General features: G+C 41.9%; 1 protein-coding gene across 22 annotated transcripts in view; it reads left to right on the top strand.

The window, feature by feature from the left end:
* KCNMA1 (potassium calcium-activated channel subfamily M alpha 1) overlaps nt 1–26,807 on the top strand; it is a 717,863-nt gene that overhangs the window by 547,010 nt on the left and 144,046 nt on the right. For all 22 annotated transcript variants that reach the window (XM_049109051.1, XM_049109052.1, XM_049109053.1 and 19 more), the window contains 2 exons: nt 7,359–7,468; nt 20,454–20,522. In XM_049109051.1, the coding sequence (XP_048965008.1) occupies nt 7,359–7,468; nt 20,454–20,522 (179 nt within the window). The remainder of the gene's footprint in view (nt 1–7,358; nt 7,469–20,453; nt 20,523–26,807) is intronic.

The raw sequence follows: 26,807 nt of genomic DNA, 5'->3' as shown, positions 1-26,807 counted from the left end.
GTGGATTGAGAAACTCCATCCTGGATAATCCTGCATGCTGGGGGCTGAATCATCCTCCTGAGGATTGCTCAGCAGGCGTCTGCTTGAGAACATTTACTTCCTGCTTGCTCCACTCAGATTAGAGTTCTCTTAGTGATATTTTAAGAACCTTATTATTTGAAGCACAAATGAAGATGTTCTTAACCCTTAGCAAGATTGCAAAACCAAAGTCCTATTTGGACAGAGAGTGAAAAGGCCAGCCTGTAACAGGGTCTGACATCTCTTAAGCATAAACACCTTTTCTATACTAGAGAGAAAAATATGGAGAGAGTTGAGAAGTCTTCTATATATTGAAAAAAAATACCAATTTATAGCCACATAAGCAATACTTTCTTAAATCACTTCTCTAAATAAGAATGCTTTTCTTCTTTAAAAAGATTTTATTTATTTATTCATGAAAGACACAGAGAGAGGCAGAGGGAGAAGCAGGCTCCCTGCAAGGAACCTGATATGAGACTCGATCCCAGGACCCTGGGATCAGGACCTGAGTCCAAGGCAGATGCTCAACCACTGAGCCACCCAGGTGCCCCAATAATAATGCTTTTAAAAAGTTCTCATGTCACTCTTTGCACTAGCCTTTCCTTTAGCCTCAGTCCCTCTGGCACTCTCTGTGTCTTCAGAATAATCTGGGCTGGGGGGGTAACACAGTAGGGGAAATGCCATATATTCTTACACTTTTGCATGTGGTATGGTCTGTTAATCTCTCTCAGAGTATTTCATGTAGGCTATTTTTTTTTTTTCTCATAATGCCTGATGGAAGAAATCTCTTTTGATAGTCTGCAGCTCACTAGTCTGGGACTAAGAGATTTGGCTCAAGTCCACCCAAAATTAATCTTTGGAGTTGTTTATTTATTCATTCAGTGCTGAAGCAACCATTTATCTGGCATTCCATCAAACCCCAAATAATTTGTTTTAATTGACATTGTCCTGAAGCCTTTGGACGAGTCTGAAATCCTTTTCGTCCGGTTCTCACATTCAGGAAGATGCAATCTGAAATAGGCCATAATTGTGGGATGCCAAATGGTTATGCAGTCCCTGAAATCCAACGCTGCTCTCTGAAGGGCAACCTACCTGACTCCACGTCCAAGAAGCACAGTGTTGAAGTGCAATTTGGCACAGAGAGAAAATACATTCTGAAAAGGTGCACATCACCATTCATTCCCCATCTCCTTTGCTTCTCTCCAGTGGTTTCAACTTTATCACCAGTTTGTTACCACCACCGCCATCCCCCAAAAGCTGTGCAACCAGGCATTCTCTGTTCTGGCACCTGTGAGGTGCCACCTCCAAGCTAGCAAGGTGCAAACGTTTTGTCTTTTAATTCCACGAGTTGATTTTAGGAATTGTCATCATACTGAAGAATGTTGAAAAAGGGAGGGCAAAAGAGAGCCGTGGGCCCATTGATAAAAACTGATGCAAGTGGGTTAAGATTGGAACATAGAGGAAATGAGGAGAGAAAGAATCCAGAAAGCCCAATGATGAAGCCTCCTTAGCACTCAATTGTCCTTAACATTGTTCTTTCCAGCAAGAAATGATTAGATGCAACATTAAATCAGATTTTCCCCAGTGACAGAGCATGCTCTTGAGGAATGTGGATAAATGACCCCACACATTTTAATAACCACTCACACACTCATCAGCGTAGGGACCATAAATGCTGATCCCATGTTTATTATTGTAGTCAAGGACTTGACACTTCCTGTGGGTGTTTTCTTTTTCTTTTTCTGTAGGAATAAATATGTTGTTTTTTTTTTTTTTTATGAGATCTAAGGCACATCGGTCAGTTTATGTCACTGTACTGTTTTAGATTGTCACATCATAACGGACAGTGACAATGCATTATGTAATTTATATGTACAAATGTTCATTCAGATGTGGCTGGTTAGTTCTTGTTCAAGCAGTTTTATGGTTTAAAATTGTGCATCCTAAAAAAAATAAAAAATAAAAAATAAAATTGTGCATCCTTTACAGAAAACATATTCACTTAGAATTTGGATAGATTATAAAAACAGTAATGCAATAAATACCTGCTAATCCACTAGTCTCCTATCACCAATGTTAGGCAATGTTAGTGTAGATGTTACGACTCATCTCTTTGTCTTCTTTTTTGTTGTTGTTGTTGTTTTTAAGATTTATTTATTTAATTGAGAGAGAGAGAAGGAGTGTGCACAAGAGCAAGGGAAAGGGTGAAAGGAGAGGGATAGAGAGAATTCAAGCAGATTTTCCACTGAGTGCAGAGCATATTGTAGAGCTTGATCTCATGATTTATGAAATCACAACCTGAGCCAAAATGAAGGATCAGATGCTCAGCTAACTACGCCTCCTAGACACCCCAGTGACTTACCCCTTCTTATTATAGCTATTAACATAATGGTCATCAGTTTTTATAATTTCCTTTTAGTTCCTTACTTTTGATGTGCATAATATACAGTATTTAGATTAACACAGTGTACTTGTTTTCAATTAAATAGGGATTGGCATATGATAATCTCTCAAATTATTTACATGACTCCAGAGGTAGGAATAGACATTAGCAAAATTATTTGACTATAATCACCACAGTTATTCAGACTCTTTTCTGGGAACAGAAATCACCACAGTTGGAGCATACTCCAGCCAGGATGTTTGATTTTTCACATTCACTGGGTTGTTAGCATTAGAGAAACACAGTTTCACTCTAATCAGAGAAAGCATAAAAAATAAAAGGTGTCATTACCGACCCACCATTAGTAACACATGCAGAATCTAGGATCAAGAAGGTGTTACTTCCTTTGGAGCCAAGGCTCTTGTTTCCAGTTGGAAGGTACCCTTTGATGGTAGGGCCAGCTGCCCATGAATCGATGTACAACCTATTTACTTGGGGGTTGGACTAGACTGGTTGAAAAATTAGATAACAGAGAGAGCATAAATAAGCAGACAAGAAGTGTAGACAAGCTAGCCCAATGGCTCAATTTCCTTTCTCACTGAAGATTCTGTGAGCATTTGATGAATCAGGAGACATAGCACATCACCTGCTCATCTTTGCTCTTCTAAAACAGCTGGAGTTTGATGTGACAGCCAAAGGAGAGATTGCTGCCTCGGGAAATGCTTTGCCTTTGACTGATTGCTGAATGGCTGGCAAATTAATTTTGGCACCTTTCCTTAAGTCATTTTGGTCCCATTCCTTCATTTTTCTGCTGGGAAGTGTATATATTACCTTACAGTTAAAAATACCTACACAACACAAATGTAGAGAATAGCATGTACCATTTTAGGAATGAAGTTGTAGGCTGGGATGGTTCCATTTTGAAGCGTAGAAAAGATGCCGCCATGCTCTGAGAGGAGGCTTGCACTAAAATTAGTGTTACTTCCCATTGACTTCACACAAGATCATGGGCTCCAAGGTTTAACATTATATGAGTCCTTAGTGAGCTTCAATTCTACTATTTCTCCCTTAGGTACTGATTGTGCAGCAAATCCTCCCTGCCCCTTCCTACTCCCCCTGCCCAAATCCTAGTACCATTCCTTCCTTATATATTTACCTTGTCCTCTCTAGCAAGAGGTGACATGATGGGTGATTAACAGCACCAACTTAACCTGTCTGTGCCTCAGTTTTATCCTCTGTAAAAAAGAAATCATAGTGACAATAACTTGCTCTACCGTTTTTAGATCTCTTTGTTCACTACCGTTTTCTCTTGTGTGAAGCATAAATGTTTTCAACTCCACATATTTTACACCTTTTTTTTTGTTGTTGTTCTTAAGAATGCATTTCAGGGGCACCTGGGTGGCTCAGTTGGTTAAATGTCCAACTCTTGATTTCAGCTCAGGTCTTGATCTCAGGGTCCTGAGTTCAGGCCCTATGTTGGACTCCACACTGGGTATGGAGCCTACTTTAAAAAAAAAAATGCATGTCATTACTGCTGACAAAGGAAAAAATAATATGCACTTTAATTTTTGCTTTTTCAAAGTTAAAGATACCATGTTTGAGACTTAGAAAGGTAAACCGTGGTAAGAAGTGACAGTTTGAGGCCTTGCCTTGGATAAAGATCAAAGCTCTGCTCTCTGAGCCTGTGGTGTGCTGCTGTGTCCCTGTCACAGTCTGGGGCTCATTCCCTGGTTCTCCTGATGTGATTGGCCTGTTCTTGTCATCAATCTGTCCCAACTTTTCATTCTTGCCCTTAGGAATTAAAAGGTCTTAGTATTAATTATAACTACTGATTCTTCTGCTCTTATAATTATAGATATGGATTTAACTTTTTAAATTGTGGTAAAATACATATAACATAAAATTTAGCATTTTAATCCCTTTTAAGTTTGTGTGTATATGTTTGTGTAACACCTTTATCAGAAACCTCAAAAGCATGTTGATTTATCCGGATGGAAACTGCGTTAAAAATGTGGGAATCTTGGGGGACCTGTGTGGCTCAGTCAGTTAAGCATCTGACTTTGGCTCAGGTCATGATCTCAGGGTCCTGGGATCAAGCCCCTTGTGGGGCTCTGCTCTCAGCAGGGAGTTTGCTTCTTTCTGTCTCTCTCTCTCTCTCTGCTGCTTCCCCCACTTGTATGCATGCTCTTTCTCTCAAACAAATAAAATCTTTAAAAGAAGGTTTTGATGACTGAAACAAAAGGTTACGACAATGAATTGAAACCAGTCAGTATTTCAACCGTCCCTTTGGTGCTACTATGTCTAATGTTGTAGATGCCACCTAAGAATCTACATACAGATGTAGAAGAGGCATTGAACTTTCCAGAAAAGCTCTGTATATTTTTCCAGTTATTTTGACATTGAGTTCCTTAGGCATTCTAGATTAGCCATAAAGACAAAACTTGCAGGAAAAAAAATATGGAAAAAAAATCAGTAAAAGTCAGATATAGCTGGTCAGATATATCATAGCCAGACATATGTAGTGCTTCTTCCAGCAAGGAGAAAAATATGGGAAAATAAATACCGATTAAAGTAAGATTTAATCAGCCGCTATAATCGATCCTGAGATACTGCATATGCTCAATAAATATTTGCTGAATGAATGAATATCTACCATGTTCAAAACAAACATGAATAGTATTGTTATCTTGCAAAAATGTGTTTCTACTTAGTAAAAATGTTTAATGATTAACCGACAATAAAATTTGGTCCAAAGAGTAGTTCCATTAGGACACACAGGCAGGAAAATACTGACCATAACTAAAAGAACCATATTAAAACTATATTCACTGAGGAATACAACCAACAATAATAAATGAGATAAAGGTTCATATTTTCATTTTTTTAAAAATCAAGTGCAATTAAATTAACAACATAAACAGCAAAGTATATAAACGGGATATCTCTGCTAAAACAATGGGCTGACTTCCTACACTTCAAAAATGTAATTTTCCCATAAAGCTCTATCATGAGGATTTAGAATTGACACTTCCTCATATAGGATCCTATTTGCCAATAAAACAAATTATGGTACTCTAATGCCCCAAATATTTTACATTTCAGATTATTTACTAATGCAGATTAGGCTTTCTTTAAATTAGTTAGAATTAATGACTTTTGCTTATAAAGTCAAAAATATCTTTTATTTTAAGAGAAAGTTGAAATCTTAAGCTTCAGGGAAATTAAAAAAGTTTATGCTTAGTTAGATACATTGCAGTTAATTTTTAAAATCATACGGTTTAGCAGTAGAAATGGTTGAGTGACTTTTTTTTAAAGACCCCACTCTGGGGAAGACCAATTTGTCGATAAACAACCCATACCCAGCAGCATTGTGTAGCTAATGTCTAAAGTGTGGGAGTAGGTTAGAAGCAGCTCAAACTAATGAGGTTAACCCACATACTCTAATCATCCAGACTTGCACAAAGCAGACAAATAGCATAGAAGCAGGGAGCATTCCATCTATTTCTAAATGATTCCTGCCATTTTTGTATTCCAGAGTGTCACCAAGTAGATGGTCGGTGTCCATTTTCCACTGTTTCCAAGTCTCTTCCAGCATTGTGTTTCCCCTAGTTAACTGACTAGTGGGCCATAGACAAGATGGGCTTTAATTCAACATCAGCACAAGAAATTGTCAAAAGGCACTTCCTGTTGGCTGGAAAGCTGCTTCTCATATGCCCCCCTTTGTAGCCTCCAGCAGAGGTGTACGTGGGAGGCTGCAGGCTCCCAAGGACCACACAGCCTGCCTGCCTTGGCAATCCTGAGATCCCTGAGCTCCCAGAGGGGCTCAGCATTCTTGTTGTTATTCACTTTATAATTTTTAAAGATCAATTCCAATGTAAAATCCTTCCAGAAGTGCTTAGTGTGAAGAGGGTTGTTGGGAAAACCAGTTGAGCTTGATTAATTAGGAAAAAGACTACACATTTTAATGAAATCTGGAGTAAGACTTCTCTGAAACTACACTTTCCTTTTTGGGATACTCAAGGTGTGGTTAAAAAATATATTTTTTTCCCCAAAGTAGATATTTATATATTGTTATACACACACACACACACACACACACACACACTCATTGTAAAAGTCTTCAGAAAACACAAAAATCTATAGAGAAAAATTGTTTATACTAAAATAATGGCTAGTGTTCTGGTGTAAAGTTTTCTAGATTTTTCTTTTAAAAAAACATTTTATGTATTTATTCATGAGAGACACAGAGAGAGGCAGAGACATAGACAGAGGGAGAAGTGAGCTCCATGCAGGAAGCCCGATGTGGGACTCTATCCTGGGACTCCAGGATCATGCCCTGAGCAAAGGCAGACGCTCAACCACTGAGCCACCCAGGCATCTCAGTTTTCTGGATTTTTCTATGGCGTTACAAGCATTCAGATAATTATAGGGTATTTTTTTCAGTAGGGTCGACTATAAACACTATTTAGCAATGTGCCTTTTTATATAATTTCTATATGAACAGATACGAATTTTCACTATAATTTTCAATTGTTTGTATTCCATTGAAGAATGTACCATTTGTTTATCCGTTTCTTTGCTATGAATAGTTAAAATAGAACTGTTGTGTAAAGGAACACGTACTTTAAAAATTTTTGTTAATGATTGCAAAATTGCTCTCTAGGTCTGTTTTATCTATTTATGTGCCCACCAGGATTTTGAGTGAGTGCCCACGCCTCCACACCCTTAGAAACCACACAGGGTAGAAAAGAGTGCTGCTTTAGAGGGGATGTACTAACATTCTATGAGCTTAGGGTGATGCAAGCTTCATGTAGATGGCGTGTTTGTGTTCCTGGTTGCTGAAGATGGTCACCATCACAAAAACTACAGCATTCATTTATTGGCCAGCTGGTAAACTCTGGTTTCCTTTATATAGTTTACTGTCATATATTGAACCTCCTATGTTCTTCTCTCCTAGATTGAGGAAGACACGTGGCAGAAATACTACTTGGAAGGAGTCTCAAATGAAATGTATACAGAATATCTCTCCAGTGCCTTCGTGGGTCTGTCCTTCCCTACTGTTTGTGAGTAAGTGATCATTAACCTTGTGCTCTTTGGCCCTCAGGGATATTTTCTGTGGCCCTTAGGAAAGACACCTCACCTCTGCCCAGCACAGTTGAGGTACTCAACAATTACCGAGGGTGTCCTGTGTGCTCTGTCTTGTGTAGAAAGCAGGAAGGTGGGTCATTATGTGGTCCCCACCTTGGGGATTTCTGCTGGCCCTACTTTTCCCTGCAGCTCTGAGAACCTGATGCTTAGATCCATCATTTGCACTAAAATATGAACTACAGTTTTCCTGCATGTCTGGATTATGCTCCTGCCGTGTAGACACAATTATGATGAGTGGTAGGAACCCATGTCTCTGATATTACCAGGATGAAAATAAATCTTGCTATCTCCTTGATGAAAGGAATTTTAATATTTTTTCAGTCAAGTCAGATCGTAGAGACATCAGAGAAACCATTATTCAAAATGCGTTCATGATTTGCTGAGGAAATGTGGAACCGAGTGTATGGAAGCAGGCTTTGAGAAAGCCCTTAGCTTTAGTCCCCGATATGGATAACTGGCATGTTATGACAATGAGAAGTCTTAGCTTCTCCTTCTGTGAGCTCAGCAGTAGGGGTTTGAGCAAAGGGCAGCCCCAGCCTGCTATGGCCACTGCAAGTAGAACAGGTGATCATTTAGGAGGTATGACCTCAAGAGTTCCAAGGGTCCTGGCCCTGAAAACTTCCATCATGATGATGCCTCACATTTCCCACTTAGAATCCCAGATGTTGGGTGTAAGTCACACAGGGCCTTTGTCCTCTATGAAAACACAGACTCCCTGGGAATGCTGAAACATTAAGCCTGATTTATTCAGCAAAAGATTTGATAACCTCAGTCTCACTGATAAAGACCGAGAGGAAATAGGGGAATCTGGGAGCCCATTGGGCTGCGGAAGAAAAGCTGTTGCCTTGAGTTATCTGGATGCCTACAAACAAAACCTATCTTCTGGAAGGGGAAGTCTAAAGACAATGTCCTGGGGGCCCTTGGGCTCCTCTGTCTTATAAGCTTTCTGTTCTATGCACAACGGAGAGCAGACAACGGGCCTGGGAGCTTGGTGTTTACCTGGAGACTCTTGTCAGTGAACACAGCAGGTGTGTTCTGTCTCTGGGCCCAGACCCTAAGCAATCCAAAATGGTCTGGCTGTTTACTGAAATTTCTCACCCTGTCTCTAAGCTAAAGTTTAAACGCTAAATGGACTGGAAAAGTGAATAGGTAATTGATTCGGAAGGAGTTATTTTCTGAAAATGGATGCCCTATTGTAACTCCCATGTGCTCCTTTATTTGAGAGCTATTTCTCTTTCTGCTGCAGAAAGGAGTTAACCATTCAGAGGCATTGGGTCCTGGAACATTGAACCTGTCCCAGGGGATTTTTCTCCACCTTGGAGTTTGGCCTGCCTACGATAGAAAGCCCAGAAGAATTCAGGACTTTTAATAGAAGCTAATCCTATGAAAAACAAACAAACAAACAGTTGAGGCCTCCTATACAGTGTAGGGGTGGTCTGAGCTCACTGCAAAGCCACCAATACCCAGAGGGGTCCTATGGCACTGGGGGCATTAGCAGGGGAGTGTGTGAAGACGTCCCTCACCTTGGCTTTTGATTTTTCCTGGCTTGACTGGTGTTTGTCTATTGTAAGTGCTTCCTCAGAAGCCTGCATTCCCACTGCTTCTCTTATTCTGCTCCTGGGAACTAAGTCAGTTCATCTTAAGAGTGTTAACCTGGAAGGTTAGAACCAGTCCCCTAGAAGCTGCCGTTGGGATACCTATGAGCTACATTTGACTCATGTGTTTGCCCTAAGCAGTATTTCATTTCTTAAAAATAAGTTGCCAATATTTCAAAATAGTGGGATTTCACTATTTTATATTTCACTATAAAAGCTAGATTTCTGGCATCTCTTGAAAATCTGATGAGGCAACACAGGACTTGCATTTCTACCGGATGCTAACTGGCGCTAGTTTTTATAAGGAAGGGTTTGATGTAGGTCCTCCCCTCTCTGATGTCTCAAACCAGGCCAGACTTGCACTGATATCCTGGCCCTGGCCCTGTAGACACGTGAGTTGGTCAACTCTGACTCACTGGGTGATATGAAAATTTCACTGCCCTTTGGAGCCAGCTCAAGAGCTGGACACTAGTGCCTGCTATAGATATTTCCCTTGATTGATTTTCATGTTTAGGACAGTTGCAAGGAGAGAATCTTTCAGACATACCTTGTTGTCAGAGAATTTAATATGTGTTCAGCACAGCTTCTGGAATACAAAAAAAAAAAAAAAAACAAACTTCTGATGTGAGTGAGAATGTGTTCAACTTAGTGCTATTATTCGTTCAGCACAATGATACAGCAGAGGTAGGAATAATCAATAAAGAAAGGACGTTTAATGAGATTTAGGAACATCCCAAAACATTGAAGCTCTCCTCAAGCATTTGATTATCTGGAGGCTTAATTATCTGTGTTTTCTACTTTAAATTAAAGAAAAGCCATAACTCAAAGTTACCAGCAGTTTAATGATAACACTCTTCAATTCAGGTTAATTAAAGCACAGCCGTAATTAGAGTGTAGTGTTGTATATCACCAGGCTGGCGCATAAGTATTTTCATTACAGTACGAATTGGCTATTCAATTTCAAGATGACAAAAAGGACGCCAAAATATATTTTAAGCTGGTTCATGTAGAAGAAAAAAGAATTGGGGAATATTCTGGGTACAATAAAGCGCAGATAAAATATACAGATTTTCAGAGCAGTTTCTGTAATTATGCACTGCATTAAAACAATATGCAGCCAATAACGTCTTAAAGCATGAGAAGAAATAAATTTGCTCTTCCCCTGGGCTTGCAGAGTGCCCCCTTGCAGGGTGGGATCACTGTGTTGGAGAGCCTGGAGTTTTCTCAGAAGCTGGGAGAGCCTTTTTTTTTTCTTTCTTTTTAGAAAAGATTTCATTTATCTATTTATTTTAGAGAGAGAAAGAGAGAGAATAAGTGGGGTGGGGAGGGGCAGAAGGAGAGGGAGAGAGAAAATCTTAAAAGCAGTTCCATGCAGTGCAGAGCTTGGTCTCACCACCCTGAGATCTTGACCTGAGCTGAAACCAAGACTCGGATGCTTAACTGACTGAGCCACCCAGGCGCCCCAGGAGAGCCATTTTATGAAAAGATAAAGGAGCAGGATGCCTGGTTGAAATTTGAAGTGGTTTCCCCAGAGAACAGAATGGGGCAGAAGGAGAGGCAGGAGGGAAAGAAGGCCCCCGCAAGGCAAGCTTTTTAAAAATTTTTATTTTATTTTATTTTATTTTACAAATTTCAAGTGCAGAGATGCTCTCTCCTATCTAGGTGAGACTCACACCAGCTCTATCCCTGGACTTCTCTGCACCAGCCTTTTGGCTTCGCTGTGTGTATCACCAGAGGATGCAGCTTTGTTCCAAAACCAGTAACTAATTTAGACAAAATGCAGTATTCTCTCTAAAATTTTGATTTACATTTTCTCATTTCATCCTCACCCTAATCTTATGGTTTCTATTAATATCACTGTCCCTGGCTTTCAAACAAGGCCACTGACACTCAGAGGATGTTGGTGTCCCTCCAAAGGCACCTAGCACACAAGTGACAGAGCCAGGGTTCTGCTGCTGGGCCTGTGTAATTGAGAGCAGCTTGGAGTAGCTGCTGGATGAAAGCCGGCTAATTAAGAATCTCCTGGGGAGTTTACTAAATGGAGAGATTTCTAGACTCCATCTCTAGATTTCAGTGTCTAGGAGGAACTCCCAAATTTGTACTTTTTATAAGCAAGGCAGGTGATTCTGATACAAAGTCTGATGACTGGAAACCCCTCCCCCTCCCCACCGGGCCCACCCGCCTGCCTCTTAGCTCATCCTTCTTCATCACAGGCTGGAATAAACTCCCCTCATTCCCCACTTTGGGCTCAGTCACTGGAATGTTCCTCTCTGATTTTAGCCAAAGTATAGAAGTATAGGTAGGCCACATTTCACAAGCTAATGTTAAGATTGGGGCCTTTGGGTGAGCTTCCTTGCCATCCTTCCTTCTACAGTCTCTGGGGAGGTAGGATGAGTCTACACATTACTACAGCAGGCAAACCACTGACTGCTCTGCCCCCTTTCCTGCCTAATCCCAATCAGTATAGGAAAAAGGCATTGGGTACTGAGCCCTGTGATGCTGAAAGCAACTTGAGGCTGGAGAAAACAGATCAGTGCTAAGTACCAAGAAGCACAGGGGAAAACAGGTACCTACCATTCAGGATGCAACCCTGGAAGATGTCACATGGCTTTGTGGGCCACCATGGTGGGTATGTCTTGGACCTGCCCCAGGATGCCCTTAGCATGTTCCTTTTAAGAGCCAGCAACTTCTGAGCATCCCCCCTTCATTTTGCATAGCTGGCTCACCCCTGGGTTTGTGTGACAGTAAGATCGAGGCAAAGGAGCTTTGGGATCTGAAAGAGAATGTGCCATCCATTGTTCTCTCAATACTAGAAAACCACCTGCTCCCTTTGCCTCCCACTCCTCACCTTCCGCAGGGAGGCAAGTGACTATGGAGGGTATGAAAGGCTAATGCCAGGCCTGCAGGAAGCGAGGAGCTGTGGTATGAGGTCATGTTGCCACTAAAGGGTCTTGTTTTTGCAGTTTTCATAGTAGGACGCTGCATGATGTCACACAGTATGACCTGTGGTATTGCAAAGGCCCAGGCTCAAACCCCTAGGTCAGCCGGTTGGTGAATATGTCATCAGAGACAAGATATTTGATTTTTGCCTGCCTCCTTCCTTTGATAGTGACCCGCTGCCTGGCTTTGGACTTGAGATAGAAATATTACTTATCTCTCAATACTAGTTAACATCCTTTTCTCTTCTCCTTTTCCCACCATCAGTCCTGTCCCATCCAATGCAATGTAAGCTACAGGAAAGAAAGGGACCCATTGTGGTATTTCCAAGCTATATTTACTCTTACCCTTTAGAAGAGCCCTGCATCAGTCAGCAGCCAATCAACTTGATATCTAATAAGCTTAGGATATTTGTACCGTGGTGCCAGGCTCTCTAGAGGAAACTGCAACAAGGTCTAATCAAGTATATGCATGTTAGAAGGTTAATAACAATACTTATAATGACAAATAAAGAATTCTGTTTCCCTACAGCAGCTGCCTTCAGAGAGTTTGCAGTCTGGCTAAGGAAAATAATATCCATCCTCAGGGAGAGCCAAACACCCATAAGTGCATGGTGGATGAGTGTTTGATGGATAAGTGTTTGATGAGTGCACATCCTAGAGGACAGCAGCTGAGAGTTACAGGGGGAGAGAGCTCCCTGTAGGCTGGGGTGACCAGGAGAGGCTTCCTGGAAGAGATGACATTTGAGCTGTGCCTTGTAAGGATACTGGATTAGAGAGGGAGTAAAGAGGGAAGGGGGGATTCTAAGTGGTAGGCAGTCAGGAGGCTGGGAGCCAGCCATGCGGACCCTCTCTCCATGCCCAGGTCTCTGAGATTTTCCAAGGAGAGCAACTGGATTTCTCCTTTAGATGGGAGGAGGAGACGAATCAGAGTCCTTTTCGACATGTGACATTTTCAGGGAGGAAACAGCAATAGTGTTTTGATCCTAAGAACTAGTAAACGAGAGGCTTCACCCCTCCCTCTGCCTCCAGATAAGGAAGTGAGGTCAGAGGTGAGAGGTGAGGAAGGAGGAGCAGAGGGAAACCCACAAGTTCAGAGGTTGGGTTGTGGCCAGAACAGCACCTTCCAGGGCCTGAATTTCACCCTGAGGCTATTAGTCAGCCATTCATCACTTGCAAATATAAGAGCTTAATTGTATCAGGCTTTACAGCTCAGAGGGGATTAGGACAAAAGATGTATTTAAAATACAGTGTTTCTCTCTCTGTCCCCCCTGCAGCTGATGGAGCAGTTAAAATTCAGGTTCCATGTGGAGTATTTAATGCCTGGGTAACTTGGGGAACTCTGATCAGATCTTTGCTGTGCTAAAGGGCAGGGGCTCTCCCCTCAGCCCAGGTGTAAGCATGGATGCTTCTGTGCTGGTTTAAGACAGTGTGGGGATTGGAGAGGGATTTTCCATCCCCTCATCCTCCTGCATTCAAGGCCCCGATACAAGAAGAAAATCATGCTCTCATGCTGTGTTGTTTTGCATGGACAGATCTTTCCAGTGAAGCCCCTTGAGGAAAATCTAAGACGGCCTAGAAAAACCCAAGTCTCCTGTACAGAGACTGGAAACTACAGCTAGTTTAACGTGAGTTCTACAGAGTCATTAGATTTTAGAGAAAGACTTCTGAATGTGAACATGGAGCAGAGAGAAGCTGGCAAACCTGATAGTCATGTGATGGGTTTACCTAGCCGGGCTGCAGGAATGAGCATTTTATGACCATCTGTGGAGGCACTCGTCTCACCGTTAAAAAATATTTTCCTCAAAGAACTGGCCCTATTCCTCTAGTTACTTGAGGGGGGTTATTATAATTAAGACAATGTATATGGGGACGCCTGGGTGGCTCAGCTGTTGAGCATCTGCCTTCGGCCCAGGGTGTGATCTTGGATTCCTGGGATCGAGTCCTACATCGGGCTCCCCGCAGGGAGCCTGAATCTCCCTCTGCCTGGGTCTCTACCTCTCTCATGAATGAATAAATAAAATCTTTCTTTAAAAAAAAAAAAAAGACAATGTATATGAACACAGATAGGAATGCAATATTTATGATTATTTCTACTACAGGGACCCAGAGATGACCGGTAATCTTTTTACATCTTAGTGAATAAACAAATGACCCTAAAATCTATTTAAACTTTTAACCAAAGGCTACAGAGGCAGTGGCACGTCTAAAATTCTCTGCAGGAGACTCGAGGAGGCAGTCCAGTTTGAAATGGGATGCTAGGGGCTTGACTTGATGTTAGCCACACGTGAGCTACACGTAACAAACACAGAGTTTACATTTTGTTTCTGACCAATAATGATAGCAAAGATTTCTAAAACGCATTTATTCATATTTTGGGCAAATGCTAATTGTTCATATCAGAGAATGTAATTATTTCTAAATTCAAGTGTGTTAGGTGTGCTAGTGGAGATACTGTGAGTGTGAGGTGTGGGTGTGTGTGTTTGAGGGTGTTCTGAAGCCTTCCCCACTCCACCTCTATCAAAGCTATTGGGAAATGAAATCTGAACAACATCTCCATGAACATTTTAAATCACTTCCTTTTTCTTGCTCCTGAGTCTTATAAATCCTGCTGTTTCAAATTTCCTTTAACTGGATGTTTCCATTTCAAGAGCCTATCATTTTAAATCAAGGCTCCTAAATGTGAATCTTTTCCATTCTAGCCCCTAGATCCTAAAGATCTGGTTTCCCAATGCATGGTATTTACATCTGCATCTATTCTGATTGCATGCATCCGCCTGACATTGCCAGGGTCCCTCTGGATAACAGAAGAGGGGCCTCTCACTTGGAGGAGGAACTGGGTTTGGAGGGCACAATGCAGGCTGCCCCCTTTCTCCTCATCCTCTCACTCTTGGGTGACTCATCTTCAACAACCCCAAACCACATCTTCACTTACCCTTCTTGAGCACATGTGAAGGTGCAGGCTCTGCGAGGGGTTTCTCTGCTTAATTCACATCAGCAAGCAATCTTTGTAGTCAAGGGGGCTGATTTAATGGCAAGAACAATTTATGTCCCTCTGGGTAGGTAGAAACAGTTGGACTCTAATTCTTAAGAGCCTTTGTTCAGGAACATCTGGGTTGAAACTACTGTAGTTAACAGATGATGCTAGCAGTAAAAAAAAAAAAAAAAAAAAAGGCATTATATAATGTCATTGTCAAATTTGGTAGACCTCTACTTAATAATTATCAAGAAAGCAATCTAACTTGTTATTACAACAGTTTTATTGCAGATTGCTGGTTTAAGACCTTTTTGTGACAAGTGGCATTTTTTTTTTTCTGGAAAAAAGTCATTTCTATTCCTCTGTAATTATTTTCACAACCAGCAACAACTTCCTGCTTTGGACATATTGGGACATTTTATTTTAGAAACCAAGAATTAAATTCCTGCTAAAGGTTTATCACATTGTGAAGGCTTTCTTGCTTCTTTCTTACACCCTCTCTCTCCCTAAGCCCCTTTCCTATCCTACCCTAGTCCTATATATGCAGAGACACTGAGTAAAGCCCTACAAGGGACTCTAAGAACTGGATGAGCAAAGCCTATTTTGCTTTACCAAAAACAATAGTGTTGATGATACAAATACATATTTAAACTCAAGATATCCATTCTAAGTAGTCTGAAGACATGTTCCGGGGAGGGAACCCCTTGTACCAGGAGCTGTGGAGACTCCCAAGGACAAACTGATGTCTGTATCTTAAAATTACATTTGCATTTTGGCATATTGATTCGAGGCAAATGTTAGATTCCCAAAGCGTGTCACTGGTATTATTTCTTTCGACACCCTTCTTTTCCAATCTCTCTGCTTCTTGTGAACAAGTTAAGAGGCATCTTGTTTCATGATTTTATACCCAACTCCCAAGCCTTCTCTACTTCAATTTTCCTAGTTTACTACTGTATCTCTTAGGTGTGCTTCCAGCAACTCATGAGATTTTGCTTTCCATTCATTCATGTATTTATTTAATCAGCGTGTATTGAATGCTTACTTCTTGCACTTTGCAAAATGCCAGGGAGGCAAAGCACGTGTCTTGCACCAAAGAAGCTCAATCAGAGAGCAGGGAGACAAGTAAATGAGTGATTATCACAGCACACCACTCACTGGCACCTCTGTTCCCTGGCCTTGGTCTATTCTTACCTCCTGGTACCTCTGCTGAGGCCTTAAGCTCAGCAGTCTGGACATTGGCTAACTCTGTGCCAGGATCTAACAAAAAAAACTGTTATTTTTAAGAGGAAGGGATATAGTTCAAGATTTGAATTTGGTTGGCTCAGAAGATACTTGTTACAGCAGGAATTAAAAACTTAGGTGCCTCTAGGGGGCAGGAGTGAGCCACAAAGAGTGAAGAATGAGGAGACAGGATAGATAGTTAGGGAGTGCTGGGGTCTATAGCATATTGGGGAGCACATGTCCCTACCAGAGGGGTAAGTGCTTCAAAGCTCCAGTCCCTTTTAGCCATGCAGAATGTGGCTCCATTGTGGCCATTTATGATTTATCAAGGAAAGCTGAAAGGCTAGTTTTTTTTTTTTTTTGCAAAATCACCTGTTAGTATCTAATTCTGGGTTTTAAAAACGCTGTCCTGACCAATGTTCCATGCTGGGCTTCTGGCCACCACTTCGATGGCTTTGCTGTTATAAGAAGCATTTTTGCAGCACACTGCATTGAGATTTGCTTTCCACTTTTGGCCTTTCTTCCTTTTTTTTTTTTTTTTTTTTTGGTCTTTCTTCCTAAAGGCCATTTGATCTTGAGCAAATTGTACCTCTTTGGACCTCAGTTTGTCATCTTTATGAGGAGGGCAGGCCCAACAAGTCTTGGAAGGCCCAAATCTGATAATCCATGGTTGTGGTGCTGTTTGCATATTATCACTTTGTTGACATCACCCTGTCCTCCTCTCTGCCCCTCTGGCCAGAGAGTAAAGGCTGGCTTTGGATCAAAGAGCTTCCTTAAAAAAGGCTTCTATAAAGCAGTGTAGTCATCTTAGATATGGATTTGGAAGTTATGGAAGAAGACTCAAAGATCTCCTGGTCCACCCTGCTAGGTTAAGAAATGTGCACAAGGCTGTGTAGATTTTATTGGCTTTCCTGCCTTAGAGAGCTCCTCTCTTTTTATATCTAGTTGGTAAATGGTGTCATAGTACCTAGAAAGATGTAACTCACCATTACTATGGACTATTTCTTGCTTCTACCAACAGGATCAGGTCATTAGAGCAATTAAGATACGTTATCCCGGGACGCCTGGGTGGCACAGTGGTTGAGTGTCTGCCTTTGGCTCAGGGTCCCGGGATTAAGTCCCACATCAGGCTCCCTGCATGGAGTCTGCTTCTCCTTCTGCCTATGTCTCTGCTTCTCTCTGTGTGTGTCTCTCATGAATAAATAAATAAAATCTTAAAAAAAAAAAAAAAAAAAGATCTGTGATCCCATGAACCACAGAGTCCCAAATCAGAGTGGCCAATCACTCATGGGGATATCAGCCTACTGGCCTCTTCATGATTTGTGCTAAATTAAGATCGGCCTTCTCCTTGAGATTTTGGCATTTAGTTGCTATTTACATTAGAAAGTAGTTACCTAATCTAGTAATTTGGTTCAACAAATATTGTATAAGCCATATGATATTTTAAACAACTTAAGCTCCAGGAGTAACAGCCCCATAAAGGGTGCGTTAGCAGTGCTCTATGGGACATAAATTAAGAAGAGCATTTTTCCAGCTGTAGTTGGATACTTGGGTTGGTGTTTCAGCAAACTGCATAATCAGCACAAAGCCCAGGTCATTAGAGTCTGCTGGCAGGAATCAGCAAACCTGCAAATCACCAGGAGAGCCCAAATACGCCGAGATGAAGTGGTCCTTTGAAATCTGACTGTCTGTTGAAAGCAACACGGGAGACCATGACCTCATATGTAGGAGTGAGCAATTGGTCTTACTTCCGCTAGAGAGCATGAGGCCCTCACCAACCTCATTGCTTTTCTATTTGCAACCATCCCAAAACCTCCCATTTCACTTAGAATAAACGGCAGACTGGCAGACTTGCTGCCATGACCAGTGGTCTTCACAAATATGCTCCTGCCCAGCTCCCTTGAGCTAATTACTGTCACATGTGACTTTGCTCACTTGGCTGCAGTCTAGTTGCCTTTGTTGCTGATCTTCAGACACCTGGAGTTCCTTCCTGCCTCAGGACCCTTGCACTTGCTGCTTCCACTCCCTGGAAGAATTTTTCTCCAGATCCTCTCATTGCTTGCCTCTTCCCCTCACCTCCTGTGCTCTAGCTTTCCTTTCTCAGAATGGTCCTCCTGGACCATTGCAGATAACGCATCTTCCCAGTTACTCTCTTTTGTTTGGTCAGTTTGGGATTTTTGGTTTTTTATGGGAGTATAGCTGACACCTAATGTTAGTTTCAGGTGCACACATAGTGATTTGATGATTATATATGTTATGGTGTGTTCACCCCAGGGGGAGCTTCCATCTGCCTCCATACGTTGCTATTACAATAGCATGCCTATTCATGCTATGCTGTGCCTTTCGTTCCCAGACTCATTCAGCCCATAACTAGAAGCCCAGACCTCCCATTCCCCTTTACCCATTTTTCTCCTCCCCCCACCCCCTCCCCTCTGGCAATCATCAGTTTGTTTTCCCGTATTTATGGGCCTTCCCAGTTACTCTTTGTCCTCTTGGGTTGTTTTGTTTTCTGCATAGCACTTTTCCTCATCTGGAAATTTAATATTTATTCACTTGCATATTTGCTTATTATCTATCTGTCCCAGTACAAAATAGACCTCCCTGAGTTAAAGATGTATATCCTACCAGGTCCTAGCTGGGGACATGGGCTTTCTGAGCCTAGGTTCATCACCTTAGTAACATAGAGATATCAATAAAAGAATAACTGGAGCCATCTTTCTGTCTCAGAGACTTTGAGGGGATCAAATGAGAGCACCAGGAATGGCCCCGACTTGTGACCCAGTGCATCTTCCTCTTTATAGTGTTGCAGCTCAATAACCTACTCACTCCTCAACCTATCCATCAGCTAGTGTCTTAATATCCAAAAAGTCCTTAAAACATATGCTCATTATGGAAACTTGTAATATATAATCTATGTAATTCTTCTGTGTGTGTACTTTCATTTCTATGAGTATTTAAATATATATTTTCACCCAAGTGTATCATGTTATTCACGTTTGTATCTATATAACATTGTTAATCTTATATCTTGAAATATTCCTCAGAGTCATGTTGAATGCTAAAACATATTGTACCATACTTTACTGAACCATTGCTTTATTATTGGACATTTGGGTTGCCTTTTTTTTTTTTTTTACTCTGTATAAAGTTCACTAACTTGAACATCTTTATGCATAAATGCCTTGTTGGACCTTTTATTCTTTTCTTAGAACACCAGTAAGTGGAAATCATGCATTTACTGAATTTCTGTGTGCCAGTGGTTCCCTGTACAGCACTATGGGGAATTCCCATAAGTCCCAAACTGTTAAAGAAGTCACGCTGGTTGAGGAGCTAAAGTTCAGACATAGAATGCAATAGAGAACAACCACAGCCAGTATGCAGTTGATTAAAAACTGAAGGAGGCTGTTGCAGACAAGGTGCTGCAGGCAGGGGTTGGGGGTGGTGTTTTGGGAACAGAAAACCAGAGGGTGGCAGTGGAGGCAGAAAAGCTGCACAAAGGCTGGATTTGACGGGCACTTGGAAGGGAAGGTTGGGAGAAGAGAAGGCATTTGGGATAGGAATCACATCAGGGAAGGCACGGAGGCTGGAACAAGCCAGCCTCAGAGCAGCCTGGGCTGCAGGCGAGGGCACCGGGCAGATGAGGTGAGGCCGTCTGGATGGGGCCAGAAGTGATGGTGCCACAGTCATGTGCTGGGCAGTTACATGGAGGCTAAGGATTATTACCATCATTCCGAGCGCACAGGGGTCTGCTCAGAACAACAATATGAGCCATTTGTACAAAAGACCGAAATGGAATCCAAATAACAGGTCCAGCTGCTCCAAATACCTCCCTCCCCCTGCAGTTAACATTTTACTACCCGACCGAGTAACTAATGAATCTGGCCCAGCCTAAATCCCCAGGCACAAATCCCTGCTTGGGGTCTGTGTCTAGACATCCAGACCCGAGTGCAATTTGCACTTTGAACATTCAGTGCCTTATCGCTTACGAGAAATCAGGTTTAATGGGGAAGATGGGGAGGTGTCGCCCCTACCCCGTCCCTTCGGCCCGGCGACTGTGGGCTAAGGGTCCCTGGGATAATGAATGCATCGGGTGATAGAGAGGTCGTAGTGGTGTTTGCTGTGTGGCTCCGGTCGTCCACAAGCACTGACGGGGAGGTTTCTCCATCTCGTTGCAGGCTATGTTTCGTGAAGCTCAAGCTCCTAATGATAGCCATTGAGTACAAGTCCGCCAACCGAGAGAGCCGGTAAGCGTGCCACCACCCAGTGGCCTGCTGACACCTGCGAGGCAATGAGCGTGCTCTCAGGGAGCTCGGCCCACCTGCTTCTGTCCTCCACGTGATTAACATGCTTGGGCCCCTGGTAGATGCGCCTCTGAGCCTCGGCACATCTCAGGGCATGCCCAGCCAGATGCGGCCACCTCCGCTGCGGACCCCTGGCATCCCAAGCCCCGTTGGACATTCAGAAAGTGTGTCTCCAGAGGAGGGCGATGAGGCATCCAGAGGTCTGATTGTGCCAATTTAGGCTTTTCACCCTCTCTGCACAAAACCAGGGACAGGCCCCTTCCTCAAAACCCTGTTTACTGCCGTGAGCATGAAGCAGGTGGATTCTGGCCCCCTCCACAGCAAGGATAGGGCAGGGCCGTGACGGGACGCACCGGCCCTCTTGATGGCCAAATTACAAGCAGCCTATTGTGTACCATATGTGCTTTTCCCGGTGAAACCGAAATCCAGGTGGCACAATGTCAGCTTCATGTAAATTAGCCAGGAGAGCAGGGCTCAGAGGCAGGAGCCCTCTTTATTTATTTATTTTGCACTTAATTATGTGCACATCAGACTGAGGAGGGATGGGGTCTGGTTGAAATAGATAACAGCCCAGTCGATACATGAGTTCTCGCTGGACGAAGGAAGCATCCCATTAACCTGGGAGTTTGTTGATGAAGGACCATACGCATTACCGATAAAATAGAGATGATTTTTTTTCGCCCCAATTTTTATCAATGGTTTTTGGAAGAAAGAGCTTACAGAGAAATGCGTGGGCTTTCGTCCTCTAGGATGACATCTGGGTGTATTCCTAGTGATAGGAAGTAAGTCTTCCCGTGACCGCCCAAGTGTAGAGGACAGATACCCTCCAACGTGTGCCTCAATACATTAAGTGCAGGGCAGGACTAGAAGGTGCTCACTATCACCATCTAAGGAGTTTTCATTATCTAGATGAATAACTCAATAAAGCTGGGCTTCCAAATGGACGCTCTCTCTGGGTAATTAATGCCATAAAGCCAGACTTCCAAACATACAGTCAGCGTCTCTGACAAAAAGCAAAACAAAAAGCAAACAAAACAAACCAAAACCAAAAAACACTGGATTGTCAGCAAGTCAATCCAATGTTCCCTGTTACCTTAACCACCAGATCAGATTGCTTTCACAAAGTCAATCTGATCAAAGGCTAAGCTATTTGGAAAATCCAAATCAACCAAGAGGAACTAAAAATGGTAGATTTGGTAGCTACATGTAAAGCGTGGCCATAGCAGTTAGTAATTATGTATAGATACAGTTTTCCTTTTTGTGATGGCAAACTGAAGAATATCATGTGCAAAGAAGGGGGAGCCAGAGCCCTGGCTATTTGCTGTTCCACAGACAGAGTCGGTGTTCCTGAGATTGCCGCTTTCCCACATGGTGGCTAGTATCACCTGTGCCTGTGGAGGGGGAAACATGTGTCCTGGGTTTTTGCAAATGACATTCTTCATGTTGCCACGTCAGTAAATCTGTGTAATTCAGTCTTCTCTCTTTATCACTTCGGTGCATCTCTCAAAAAAGTGTGATGGTGTAGGTGGCGCTAACGCTGAATAGCGTCTCTTGACCATTCCTGTATAATTTCATGGCAGGAGTCTGCCCCCTGAACCTTGACCAGTCATCTCCCACCTGCCACCTTTGGTCACAAGGAGGGAGAGAAAAAGTCTGGTAATGGTTCAGTGTGAATCTGCTGTCACTATTCTAAGAAAAATAACTAAGAGCTTTCCCTGAAGACAAAGTCTTTTCTTTGATGGACCCTCCAATTAACTCACAAAGCTGAGATGTTTTCAACAAAGCCATATTTATAGATACAGATTTTTAGGTTTTTTTTTTCTTTCAGAAAAGAATGAAAAGAACTTGTTTGGCTTTGTTATTGGCTTTCTGTGTGCCTTTGCCAACTTTAATCCTCTCATGTGGCTTGGTCTCAGTGTGGAACACATTGGTTCTTGTGGAAAAAGGTGTGTGGGATGGAATGTGGATCATGCCTCTGAGAAAACACTTAACTTCTCCAACACAATATCCATGTTAAAAAGAATCGAACTTTTGACCCTTCCTGAGCTAAGAATTTTGTTTTTTTTTCCTTCATTGAAGAATTTCCCATTTCCTTTCCTCTCCCATTTTGTAAGTGGCTGGGCGTTACAATTAGAAGAACCCAGCCTCTCCCTCCACCCCTTTGCCCCCCAGCCTGTGTTGAACTACCTCCTCTGTTGTTTGACCCCATGACGCTGTTTCCATGCTCTGCTGAAAAACCTTGTTTTCACATGCATCCTTCAAATAATTTGAAACAAAGGTTTTGTTCCTTCTTTCCCTCTGGTGTCAGTCAATTTATTATCAAATTGTTTGATTTTAAATTCTTTTCTTGTCGTTTTGCAGAAGCCGAAAGCGGTATGCGCTCTTCGTTAACCTTCCTCCCAACCCCACCCGCTATCTTCACTGCTAACCACAGGACTAACCATTTGCCAAGAATTCAGGAAGATAGAGATTATATATATGTATACACATACATATAATCTCGTTCCCTTGTCTAGTATATATATATATGTAAATATATATATATATGTATATTTATAATTAAACCCCTCTCCAACTAGAGCACATAAACATTGAAAAGTAGCAGATTGCTTTTCTTGTTCAGTTTGTTGATTCTTTTGGATGACGCACTAACTTCTTTGCAGGAGACCTAAAAAACCAACAGGTGCAAGTCCCTGTTTTCAGTTATGGCACCAATGATGGGAACAAGTGCCAACAATGTTGAGAAGGAGGACGCTTCTCTCTAGCCCCTGGTGTCTGTTTCTGTCCTGTCCTGACGTGTCTTGGTGTCCACCGGACTCTGTGGTGCCATTTGTCTGCATACCACATCCACATTCCCAGTGACTTCCTCCTCCTCGTGTCTGCTTTCCAGTTTGTAGAGCAGGATTCGTGTCCTTTTATCCACAAAACAGAGACCAAGCTCAACTAACATTCAACTTTCTTTCCCTTACACTTATTTTGATGATAATATTTTGCATATTTTATTTCCTGGGCAATACTCGGTACAGACTTAGAACACTGCTACCTAATTGCCAGATTATCACATCTGATTTAGTGAATGAGTACCATTTATTGAGATGAACTCATGGCTTTATTTTTTTCCCCAGTGTGTTTGGGCATATTTCTTAATGTGAAGTATCTCAGCTTTCACCATGTGGCATCACCCTGTTATGCTGCTGTTCTCTGTTGCATGAAGCATGACCAAATCCTCATTGATAGCATTTTCTTTTAACTTTTTTGGTTAATATTTCCAGTGTAGTTTTTCAATAATGTGTTCTCTAAAACAGTATTGTTGAAAACATACTATTGAGATGCCTTTGTGTTCATCTTCTCAAGAGTTGTTTCTCTCCGTGGTTGGAATCACTTGTCACTTGTTCATGTTTGTAATTGTGTGTGTGTGTGTGTGTGTGTGTGTGTATGTGTGTGTGTGGTGGGGATATTTGTCTGGAACTCTTTCCAAAGTCAGATTCCTCTGTGATTTTTGGAGTAGATGTGTGACAATAGAGGTGGCTTCCTGTCAGTTTGGTATTATTGATATGATCCAACTGCAAGAAGTTACTGCAACACTTTGCATCTTCAAAGGTCCACAGTGGTTGCACCTCTGCTGTTGGCTTTTGGCCTTTGAGTCCTTTTATCTTGTGGTGGAGGCATGTTGTGACATAGCATGACTTGTCCTAAAGTGTACCACAAAGTGACATGGCTTGCTCCCAGAGCCAAATAGCCACTGTTTTCCTTTCCAAATGAACTATTTCTTCCCCATCCCTTATGGCTGCTGTTTTCCTTATGTGCAAAATATATTTTTAAATGACATTTCTAAAATCATTGTGATGGGTTCAGGCCCAATAATTCCTTGCCCATATCATTGGCGTACCACAGTCGCAGGCATTTGAGTCTGATCAACTGGGAGCAATCTTTACTATGCTGTCTCTGTGTGAGTGAACTGGGCTCAAATATATTGAAGCATGGAATACACACTGTGTCTCCTACATAGATTCTATAAGCAAAAGTGTGTGTGTCTAGTTGTGTGGGACTCCAGCAGCATATAATTGAAAGCCCAGAAAAAATAAAAAGTTCCAGAAGGACAATAATATTTGAGATTTGGGGCTCCTGTAGGCTGTGCCCTAATCTAGCCCATCAACTGCAGGGCTGTTGTACTCCTGAAATGCTAAACAATTGGCTGAAACCAAGTTCCACCTGATAGCAATCATATATGACCATGGGTGCTCAAAGAGGCCACTTCCCAGTGGTGTGATTCATCTGGGCAAGGCGTGAACTGAAGTTTTAGATGGTTCTAATTCCCTTGCTTTAGTTAATGAAGTCCCATTAGCTTGCTAGACACAGATATAATTATCATGTTCTCAAGTACAAATTATATTCTCATGTGACTGATAATTTTGTCATTGTTCGGGGAATGGTACATTACACCTACCAAAAACTGAGGGGGGTGGGAGGAGAAATACACACCTGTTAATTTACCCATAATAGATACAAGATTCCTTTAAAAAATATGGTTCAGCTGAACTATTCATCATTGGTTGTCTCCAAAAACAGCAAACAAGTAAAGTTTATGATGATGGAAGAAGGAATAAGTAGATGTTTCCTAGTTGTTATGCATAAGTGGTGGAGAAAAGGAATAAATCATTTTGCCCCATCAAGCCCCAAATCTCCAACCTGACTCAAATTCAGCGTGACATACACAATGAAATGCATTGTACCTTGAGGCCTGGAGCTCTCCTTCCGGAGGAACCCGTCTGGGACGTTTCTCTGTTGAAGTGAGCCCTGCTAGCCAGTTCTAGGTTCTTGTGTTTCAACTCTGAGTCGTACTTTCAATATTGAAATCAATTGCTGCTACTCCCCAAGTGGCTAGCTGTTTATATATTTGTGTATTTACATTTTTGTACTTAGTGCATCCAGGAGATGGTTAGCTTATGTGCCAACCCCCTAGAAAAGGTGAGGTCCCTCCTTTGGTAGGCCTGATTGTTAAGAACTTGGCTCAATCTTTGAAAGAACAGCTGTGTCTACCTTTCTCCTCACTGGAGAGGGAGAGGAACACTTTTGGAACTGAGACCATTGATTTATATTTTTCGTTCCTTCCACCAATAGTTGAAAAGTGCCTATTGCATACAGGGCCCTAAGCGGGCTACCATGGGAAACTTATTTACAAAAACAAATAAAATATGAGCATGCTTTTCACTCCCTTTTTTCAACTAGGGGTTCCCCATGGAAAATATATATTTGTTTCCTGAGAGTGGGCGAGGAGCCAGAGAATCAGCCAAATGCAAAAGTAGTCTGAGAGCCAAAGAAAGAGAGAGCAAGAAGCCTTAGGGAAGAAGCTACATAAGCCCTTAGCCTCCAGCTGCCACTGAATGTTTTCTGTTGAAATTAGCAAGGTCATAGAGGAAAGAGGATAATTTATATGTTCTTTGAAATGAGGGAAAGTCCATCCCTTGCCAAGAAGATGTCCCTATTGGAATTCTACTAATTGATATATGGACTTTTTCTTAGAGATTTTCTTGATTCTTCACATGACACATCTTGAAGTTTATCTCTGATAAGCAAGTGAATTAGACACAATTGGAGCCAGGGAGTGATTTAACGTGATGCATAGGGAGGGAGATGTCTGGCAGTCATAAGAACAAAACAAACTTAACATTGGATATTCTTTTAAGAGATCAAACAAAGACCTTTGGAAAGATTTACATATTCCCAGTAGGAGGTCAATCACATATTCTGAGGGTAGTAGGAATTTTGCTGGGGAAAAAAAATTACTGCTGTGTAGGATACTTTTTATATATATATATTTGTTTTTCAAAAAGAGGAGGATTAACATTTTATTTAAATTTTCTAGATACGGAATGTGGATAGAAGACTTAATGTCTACAGTATTAAAAAGAGTAATGCATTTCCTCAAAGAGACTTTGAAGCCTGTACCTTTACATAGGGAGTATTATACGCAGTGGGCCCATGGAATCAGGACCACATGCTTCTCTAACCAAACTGCTAAATATATGAATGGAATACAGCACAGCGAACATTCTTATGTATCTAGACTTCTTTCCTTCATTATTCTCAAGATCTGGGCTTGTTCTTTCAATTCCCACCCAGAAAGCTGCCTTGGCTTGATAGCTGCTAATGTGAGCATAAAGCCTCACACATGCTTTAAAGAGATGACTCAAAGCCTCTTACTCCTTGTTAAGCCCTCTCTAAAAG

The sequence above is a fragment of the Canis lupus genome, chromosome 4, assembly GCF_003254725.2.
Source record: "Canis lupus dingo isolate Sandy chromosome 4, ASM325472v2, whole genome shotgun sequence".
Lineage (NCBI taxonomy): Eukaryota > Metazoa > Chordata > Mammalia > Carnivora > Canidae > Canis > Canis lupus.
This window is presented reverse-complemented; position numbering and strand designations above follow the sequence as displayed.